The 9,888-nt window shown below is 34.5% G+C and overlaps 3 protein-coding genes across 5 annotated transcripts; all 3 read right to left on the bottom strand.

Annotated features, from left to right (window-relative positions):
• Positions 1-4,683, bottom strand: LOC113273672. 3 transcript variants are annotated; one of them, XM_026523317.1, is made up of 7 exons: positions 4,523-4,683; positions 4,266-4,329; positions 2,430-2,532; positions 2,025-2,249; positions 1,660-1,720; positions 325-392; positions 1-167 (listed from the first exon to the last, which is right to left on the bottom strand). In XM_026523317.1, exons 4-7 carry the CDS (start codon positions 2,234-2,236, stop codon positions 38-40), a joined length of 471 nt encoding a protein of 156 aa, XP_026379102.1. In that variant the 5' UTR covers positions 2,237-2,249; positions 2,430-2,532; positions 4,266-4,329; positions 4,523-4,683; the 3' UTR covers positions 1-37. The 3 variants fall into 3 exon arrangements, with proteins under 3 accessions (XP_026379102.1, XP_026379101.1, XP_026379103.1); XM_026523316.1 differs by lacking the exon at positions 2,430-2,532; XM_026523318.1 differs by lacking the exon at positions 2,430-2,532 and having other exon boundaries at positions 312-392.
• Positions 4,684-5,776: 1,093 nt separating this feature from the next.
• On the bottom strand, positions 5,777-6,484 carry LOC113272261. The gene has a single exon (XM_026522127.1). The coding sequence runs from the start codon at positions 6,482-6,484 to the stop codon at positions 5,777-5,779; it is 708 nt and encodes a 235-aa protein (XP_026377912.1).
• Positions 6,485-8,177: 1,693 nt separating this feature from the next.
• On the bottom strand, positions 8,178-8,960 carry LOC113272262. The gene is made up of 2 exons (XM_026522128.1): positions 8,687-8,960; positions 8,178-8,530 (listed from the first exon to the last, which is right to left on the bottom strand). The coding sequence occupies exons 1-2, from the start codon at positions 8,958-8,960 to the stop codon at positions 8,178-8,180; spliced, it is 627 nt and encodes a 208-aa protein (XP_026377913.1).
• Positions 8,961-9,888: the final 928 nt, after the last annotated feature.

Consider the following 9,888-nt stretch of genomic DNA (forward strand, 5'->3'; position numbering starts at 1 on the left):
TGACTATATAATTTTTATTTTAAAAAAAAATCTTAATTTACACTGGTGTACAAACATGTACACATTTACAACAATCCAGAAAATCCAGAGACAAGACAAGGTGCACCTCATTAATATCCAAAACATGTCCATTGTTCTTCTCCACCTTAAGCTCCCTCGAAAAGTACCTAAAAACATAGCAAACATGCTATTAAAATCATCTCATGATATCGAAATGGGTTCAAACTTCAAATGTAAACCAAAATTAGAGACAGATGAACCATTTATAGGTATCACTGACAAGAAAAAACAGTTGTAGTTCAAGTTCTTACTTGGTGAACATACCCTGCATCCCATACTCTGCATTCCGGGTATACGTCAATTTCGTTTTGAACACCCCAGGTGCTTATAACCTAAGAAGGAAAAACTTAACATAAGCAAAACAATACAAAAACATATAAGAAGATGAAATCTTTTGTGAAACGACATGTGTACAAGTATGTATGCATTAATATTCAACATGTGTACAATTATGTGCATGGTAACAATTCAAAAAATAAAATGTGCACAAACTGGAAACACAACATAAGCTTACAGAGTCGTTTTCTACACGTGCACCAGTTTGTACACCTGCATCTATGCAACATAATCTTATCAAGCCAATCTTTTTCCCACGTGCACCAATTTGTACACCTAGTTACTTAGCAACAACAAGCTTATGGAGTCATTTTTTCATATATGCACCAGATTGTACACCCTAGTTATAGTTTATACAATCATTACTTAGTGATTGTTTAGGATCTGCTCGCTTTATACTACATTGCTATTCACGCATTTCCAATCTTCCTAGAAAGAATGTAATTATTTTTCATGAGAATAAAAGTGTAATTATCACTGCAAACATATCTTTTCCAACCAAACTTGATCCGGTAAAGGAATCGTGAACTAATGTACTGAAATACGCATATTTTTCAAGATATACTACAACATCCACAAGCACTCTTTTGTTATCCACCTTCCTTCCATCAGCTTGCATGATGTATAATAATGTTAGCGCATAAAGTGACAAAAGCATTTACAATAATAGAAAAACTCGTATTGCACATTACACAACGAACTTAAAGGATTATTCATACCAAAACTTATTTTGTCTTAAATAATTTTTGGATAAAGTATCAACCATCTCAGTAAAGTTTCCCTTTCCAGAACCACAGCTTCTCAAGAATAATCTTAATTAGTCTTAATTCCAGAATAAGCCTTACGAACCAACATTTCTTATAGATTCAATTTCAGAAGTCATATAACATGTTCACAGCGTGCACAATAAAACTAACATGTATACATAGTTGTACACATGTATACCCAGAACATGTATACTCATGTGTACAGTAATATGCACATTAACGACTACCGGGTGTACAAATATGTACACATTAATAATGAACATGTGTACATAATTGTACACATTAAAAATCGACATGTTGTATACATAGTTGTTAGCATGCATGTAGTGGTGGTGAACCGCAAAAAGGACAATTTGGTTGCTATTATCAGTATCTAAATCTTCTTCTAAACGATCCTGAATACAGACAATCATGAAATGATAAACAAAATGTTATTACCATAGATGATGCGCCTATGAAAAGAAATCAACATAAGCAAATAGATGTCGGCAGTTACCTTGCTAAAAAATAAACTTAAGATGTCAAGACTGGGATCTTTTTTGGGAGTAGGGGACTCACTGCAAATAAAAAGAAAAATAAATTCTCAACTTTGAAAAATATTACAAACTAACAAAAACAAACAACATGATGTGTTCATCAGTATGTGAACAAACATCATGTGAAACAAAAGAGTTCAACGAGATAAAAAGAACCCTAATTATGAACAGCTTCTACGTAGTAACATAACTATACATAAACTACATGTGAAACAACGGCCAATCCAACAATACCTTTAGAAAACAAAATTCCAACTTCCCAATTGTGTAAGTAAAATGACTACTATTATCACCAAAGAACAAATTAAATAACTCGACTACTTACCCTCTAGGAGTGCAGCACAGTATTTCAAGGCTATCAACAGTGTAAGGAGTCCTAACAGCACGACGAGGTTGAGGACAAAGAAATTCCGCTTGACCTGGAAATGGTTGGTGTGTCGCTGCCTGTTCTCTTTTTTTCAAGTCCAAATCACAAGCTTTAGGACTTATCTCTGAAGTATGCTCTAAGTAAATCGACCTCCCTTCGCACATCTCCATCTTTTAATATCTTCTATACAAACAAAATTCAAACTATATGAATACATGATTCAAATACAAAAGAAAAAACTTTTGTTTTTTTGCGCATATACACCTATCCATAGAAATTTAAATTTCAAACATCAATTTAGAAACATTGGATCAGACCTGCAAAAAAAACAGAAAGCCGATAAACAAAACAACACCACATCACCTCTCGTAGTTACTGGAAAAAAAAATCTTCTTGTGTTACATGCACTATCGTTTTGCTTAAATCAAACATCCTGACATTCTATGTAACTTATGTGCATACAAGCCTGTGAGTAAGAAACGAGTTCATTAAACACAAATTCAAAGGAAAACAAGCAACGATATTAATACAGGTTTGTACTGTTAATAATGAGCACGTGTATAACTATGTACACATTAACAATCAACGGGTGTACAACTATGTACATGTTAACAATCAACGGGTGTACAATTGTGTTCACCTAACAATCAACGAGTGTACAATTGCGTACACCTAATAACATAAAGATTCAGATTAGATCGCCTTTATAAAAAATTAAAGACACAAGATCATAGTTCTCATACAAAATTTTACAAAAAAACCTCAAAAAGAAATAAATTAATACCTAAAGAACATCACAAGATGGTCACCGTATAAATGCTGGTGCCCTACATTTAGAATATGCAAAAGCGTACCCCTCTCATTCTCCCTCTCACTCTATCTATATATCTTTTCAACCTAACCTACTTATAATCATCTTCTCTTAATCTTCACTCACTCTACAAAAACTTGATTGTCGTAAGAGCTCATAATCTGCCTCTACAATGGATGGGATTTTCCCTACTTTTACACGACCTATGAAACAATGAGAAAAGATGTACCCCAGTTTTACACGACCTTTTGACAGTACTCAATGTATTCCAATCCCCTGGTAAGTAAAATTGTTCCATTTTGCATTTCAAACAAAAGAATAAATTAGAGGCATGAACGTGCTGCTAATATCTAAACAAAAGCATCAAGGCATGTAAATAAGGGCCCTGTAAATAAGTGCATATGCACACTAATCAATTGCCTAGTCATGAGGAAGCCCTCGCAGCTCATTGAAGTCAAGCCAAAATTGCATTATCCCAAGCAAATGTGCACCATTTGAGGGAAGGCATAAATATGCGTGCTATAATGTAAGCCGTGGTTGGGAATTTGGTGGGTAATGTCTGAGTTATGACAGAGTTAGATAGGATCCTTGTCATACCATCCCATTCACATCTTATACTGACAAAACGTCCAGTCATATCTAGGGGCCTAAAGCACGTCACAAAACTATGAGCTAGTTATGTTGTGTTTGGCTAGCTGACTGTGGTTCTTAATTAAAGCTTAAATGTAGATTTTAGTTTTACTGATTAATGGAGATATTAGGTGTAAACTACTTACTTTACCGATATCCAGTATTGTTCATGTTCACAGACCATGATATTGTTTGATATTAGTATTCAGTTTGATGTTTTCTGCGAAATTTTTTCGAACTGTTTGGTAACTAGAGTAAAAATGATTCTAAAATTCGGTCGAACCTAACTTCTGGTTTCTTGAAAGTTACTTCTTAATTAGAATTTTCCTAAACACCCTTAAATTGAGTAAATAAACACATACCATATGACGGTGAGCATGAGCAAACACATACTATGTCAGTGGTAGTTGTTGTCAAAATTTAGTCTGCTATTCTTCACATTCGATACGAAACATTGCAAGAATCTCTTTATTTAATTAACAACATATATTTGTGCAGAAATATTACAAAGGAAATACCGACTGACATATATTCACAAACTATTAATCTTAACTAAAATCTCAAACCTAGCTCCTTGTACAGTTGAAAACCATTGAAATTTTATCTAGTATTGAATGTTAAGTAAATTTCTAAGAATTAGATGGTTAATCAAATGTTAAGTTAATAGCAGGTAAATCCATAAATACAACATGGTTTTCCTAATAGAAACTAAACAATAAGGATACTAAAGTTAAAGATCAGTGAAATCGACCACTTACCTTTTGAACAATCAAAGGTACTCATTTAAATGTCATCTCCAAGTCCAGCAATCTGCATAAGCATCTGCTACAAAAGATTTATCATCATTTAAACTAATTGATAAGTAAAAAAAAATAATTAGATGATTATAGATCTAACTTCTTCCCATTAATTGAATAAGAAGCTCGAACTGAAACCGTAAAAAAATTATCTAAAATCGATAAAGTAACAACGACGATCAAATTAAATGATAACAACATGTTCTCATCTTTCATACCGCTTTTCAATTGATGAAATCTTCTAATTAATTTCTGAAATTCATCAATTTTGAGTTTATCTTCAAGAAAAGGAACCTATGACGACGATGATTTAGATTTTTCAAGAAGAATCCAGTAACTGTTTGATTATCATAATTAGGTTTAAAGATTGAACTTCCATTGAAACGACGAGATCAGGTTTTATGATTTTTTTTTTCGCTCCGGAAATGTTTCCATAAAATGAAAATGAAAAGTGGAAATTGAAGTACGGGAACTGGTATTACATTTAGCTGTTGGGTATTTCTGCCCTCTGAAAAATTGGTTTTGGACTGAATCGTTCCAGAAAGAATTAGTCCGTACGGAATATGGTTAATTTGGACCTTCTATTACTAGGCTTGAGATGGCAGGACTAAAACGTCCAAAGCTCACAAATTTTGGGACTAAACGTCAATTTCTACTGATCCAATATAATCTGCTTCCCTTTCTATCCTAATAAAAGAAAAAAATGTAGAGTAAAATATCTCCACATGACGAGAGGGGCTTGTCTATTTTGAAATATTTTAGGCTTTTGGGGTGGGTTGGAACCAGGATAAGCCAGGTCCTGGTAGAAACATAAGCACATACATGGTGCCAGTGTCAAGCATGCTACAAGACAGGACGAAAGCAACAACGAAAATAAAAATCTACTGGGAAAAGCTAATTAGCAGCAAGTAAACTTTTCTTTTTTGAATATTATTTGTGGATGAAAGACTATCGTAGTGAACACTTTAGGCAAATTACTGAAACCATAACAAATACCTTCGAGAGAAAGGCAGGTAGACGAGGAGATATTTGCATGCTTCATCTAGACTAGTCGTGTCACTTGTATTCTTGAACAGAGTATTCAGAATTATTTTCAGAAACTCAAAACACAGATTGTTTGAGATGTATCAGGTCCATGTCTTGCCACATCATGTCCAACCTGATATCAGAATATCATCACATCAACCGTATATTAGAAAACAACATAGGAAAAAGAAGAAAAAAACGAACCACCAAAATATATATGTAAATCTCAGCCAGAGTCATACTGCCAAAAGCGACACCTAGTTTTAACTAGGTGTACCAAAGGCTTATCTCCTGGTTGCACTTACAAATTCTAAGAAGCTACTGAAAGAAGTAGAAAAGCAATACCTCATGCGCAAGCACTGAAGCTACTTCAGCATCTGATCTAAAGTAATCAAGCAAACCAGTGTAAACAAGAATCTTTCCACCGGGACAACAAAGTAATCAAGCTAATATGCATTAACAATTGGTTCATCACCAACCAAAGTCTCCCAATCTAGTCCTTCCAAAAGATAAGTAGCAACTTTAGAACCTTTCTTTGCTTCACCACTACTGTCTTGAACCCTTTTGTCATCTCCTAACCCCCTCCTTAAAGCTTCGATTATATCATTGGCTATTACTCTAACCCTAACATTTTTCCAATGTGTTTGCGGAAGAATTTTCCCTTTAAGAGTTTTCTTTACATAATTAAAAGAGAATTCTCCGTATTTTCTCTCTAAATCTCTTGGTAAAAAATTTAAATGGATTCTTCCCGAATAAGGAATTCTTTCTGAACCCCATACAAACATAATCAACACTCCACCGATACCAAAAACTGGAATTAATATGTTTCCTATAGCATCGGAATTTCGATATTCATCTGCATGATACGATCCATAATAAGAGCTACTTGCACCGTTAATAAAAGGACGCGCTTGATGACTTTGTTCTCTAAGTGCGTGAAAAGAATTAAACGTTGAATGAGTTGATGGATACCAAGAATTGCAAGAAGCTACCCTTGAGATATTATTATTATTTAATTGCAATGAATTAACAGAAGCAAATTGTTTCTTCAATGGATAATTAACACGAACTGGGCGTCTGTTTCGAGTTTGAATCTTTGAACCGGGATAACCAGTTGGAGCACTGCCTGGTTTTGGCTGTACTAAACTACTCATGATATATAAAAATCAAATCAACGATTTGCAAGAAAATTTTAATGCCCGGTATTTAACCAAGAAACATGTAACTTGTCATAATTTTTTATTTTTTTTAATAAAAACAGAAATATATTGATTATTAAGAAATAGCACCGAAGTCTTTTGCCAGAAGACTACAAATGTTAGCACCAAAATTCTCATAAAGTTCAACATTTAGCTCAGAGGTTCTAACTGACCTAGCAACCTCATCTGCAACTTGGTTGTCGTCTCTACTAATGAAAGTAAAATTACATAAACTAAAAGTAGAAGATAAATATTTTATCTCTTTTAAGATATTCTTATTTTCTCCCCTTGTATTAAAGAGATAGTTCTTGTAATTGATTGAATGACAAGCTTTCCATCTGCTTCAATGTGTATTCTGGTGAATGATTTTTCCTTTGCCCAAGCTAGTGCCTCACGAACTGCCATGCTTTCACCTTCTTTTGGATTCAGTGCTCCATTTGCGAAACTTCCTTTGATCTCTCCACATGTACCTGTTTCATCACGAATAATTAATCCAGTGCCTAACTTTTTAGAATTGTAGTCAAATGATCATCTACATTTATCTTAATAATGCCTGGTAGAGGTGGATCCCAGTGTGAAGTAATGCATTGTGTGAGTGCAGATGCAATGTTATGTGCCTTTAAATGAGAATGCAAGTAATAATTGATCTTGTGCACATAATTAAATGGGTTTAGGGATACTTCCTGGAATATTGAATCACATCTGTCTTTCCAGATGATCCAAGCACCAATCATTAAGGTGTATAACAAATGTTCATTTGAATTACCATCTGTAGAGAACCAACTTGTACACCATTCTGACACACTTGTGCAGTTATTTCTTACTGCATCAATGTTGATGTTAACTCCTCTTCACACAGCTCTGGCATGTCTGCATTCTAGTAACAGATGTTCTATTGTTTCAAATTCAGCACCACAACAACCACATTGATTTTCCTGCTCAGCATTGTAGACTGCCAATTTATCTCTTGTCTGATTAATCTCTCTAATACACTTCCAGATAAAGAGGTTAACTCTATGAGCAGCTCCAGTTTTCCAAAGATTTTTCCAGACCCTAGGATCAATAGTTCTGCCATTGACAACAACTTCCCCACTGCAATTAGAAAGCTTATTATAAGTGCTCTTAACAGAGAACTTACCATCCTTGACAGGCATCCAAATCATCTTGTCTTCTTTTGTGACATCAAGAAACATACTTTGAATTCCTGAAGAAGTAACAGAATCAAATAATTGATTTAATAAAGAGATGTTCCAATTACTGGTGCCAGGGATAATAAGCTCAACAACCTCTTCATAGAATCTGAATAAGTCATTCACAGGAACTGGTGGAGTTGTCATACCTGAAATCCATCTATCTTGCCATATTTTTGTTCCTTTTCCATTGTTGATTTCCATGAAATAGTTCTGCTGAACTATAATGAGACCCTTAGTAATGTCATTCCAAGTATATGAGCAATTCTTGGCTTCAATCTTATTATGAAGTATATCTCCATTTCTGAAGTATTTGCTTCTAAGAAGTTGGACCACGAGATTATTGGAATCATTGCATATTCTCCATGCCATTTTTGTAAGAAGGGCAAGATTGAGCTTTTCTAGATCTCTGAATGCAAGTCCACCAGTATCTTTAGACTTACACATCTTGAGCCAAGCTAGAGGATTAGAACCCTTGTTTGATTTATGTCCCCAAAAAAGTGTTTTTCAATGGCAATAAGCTTGTTGATCAGTTGATTAGGGAGCTTGAAAGTGCCCATCTGATAAGTAGGAACTGCATTTAAAACATGTTTAGTCATCGTTGATCTTCCGGCCTGTGTGAGAGAAATTGAGTTATAAGTGGATAATCTTTGCTCAAAGTTTTCTTGTATTGATTTGAAAGCTTCTTGTTTGGAGTGCCCTAGTAGCAGAGGTGACCCCAGGTACTTTTCTTTTGAATTCATAGCTTTAACTCCAAGTATGTTGGTAAGACATTCAACAACTTCTGGTTTAGTGTGCTTGTTGAAATGCACTGCAGACTTTTCAAAATTTATGACTTGTCCTGACTGTGAGCTGAATTAATTGAGAAGATTGTTAATATAAGAAAGATTTTCCTGAGTGAAAATCAGGCAGTCATCTGCAAATAACAGATGATTAGTGGTTGGTGAATGACTAGCCACTTTAATACCTTGAATAGTTTTGTTTTGTTGATCAGCAATAAGATGCCTTGAGAGAAACTCCATAGAAAGAATAAAGAGATAAGGTGAAAGTGGATCACCTTGTCTTATACCTCTTGTAGGTTGATATTCATCACAAGGGGATCCATTAAGAAGAACTGATAGGGTAGAAGTACTTATACACTGATGAACTAAGTTACAGAAGTCATCACTGAATCCAAAATAATTTAGTACCTTGAGAAGGAAGCTCCACTCTAATCTGTCAAATGTTTTTGACATGTACATCTTGAGTGCCAACCAACCTATTTGCCCCCTTTTTTCTTCATAGAATGAATAATTTCTTGAGCTATTACTGTGTTATCACTAATGAGTCTGCCAGAGACATGTGCAGCTTGATAAGGGGATATGATCTTCTCCATTAAAGGTTTCATTTTATTGACAAGAATTTTTGAGATTATTTTATAAGAAGTATCGCACAATCCTATAGGTCTATAATCTGTTGCACAAGTTGACTTTTTCTTCTTTGGTATAAGAGAGATGTAAGTTTTATTAACTTGTCTTGACAGATACTTTGTCTCAAAAAATTTCTTGACCATCAGGCAGACATCTTCACCTGTAATGCTCCACTGACTTTTGTAAAAACCAGCTTGAAATCCTTCTGTCCCTGGAGAACTCCAATTTTCCATGCTTTTTAGAGTTGCAATAATGTCATCTGAGGTAGGGATACTTGTAAGAAGTACATTATCTTCTGCAGTAATGCATGTATAAAGAATAGAGAAGAGATGTTCATCAAGAACTGGATTAGTGGTGGAACTTATACTGCTGAAATGATGTGTGAGATGTGATGAAATATCTTCTCTAGACTGTAGCCAATTACCATTGTAGTCCTGTATGGAATCAATGTTATTTCTTCTCCTTCTTCTAGTACATTTAGAATGGAAGTACTTGGTATTATTATCCATATCCTTGATAAAGTTGTCTCTTGACTTTTGTTGATAAAACTCATTCTGCACCTTATGCCATCTGTTTAGATCATTGTTAACTGCCAGAATTTGAGCATCCGCGTAAGAGATGTGTGGTAGAGCTTGCAATGAAGTAAGTTGATGCTGCAGAGAATTAACCTGTTGATGTATATTACCAAAATGCTCTATATTCCACTTAGAGAGGTATTTTCTAGTAATTCTCATTTTATTAGCAAACTGAAAAGCAGGTG

This window comes from Papaver somniferum, chromosome 4 (genome assembly GCF_003573695.1).
Source record: "Papaver somniferum cultivar HN1 chromosome 4, ASM357369v1, whole genome shotgun sequence".
Taxonomy (NCBI): domain Eukaryota; kingdom Viridiplantae; phylum Streptophyta; class Magnoliopsida; order Ranunculales; family Papaveraceae; genus Papaver; species Papaver somniferum.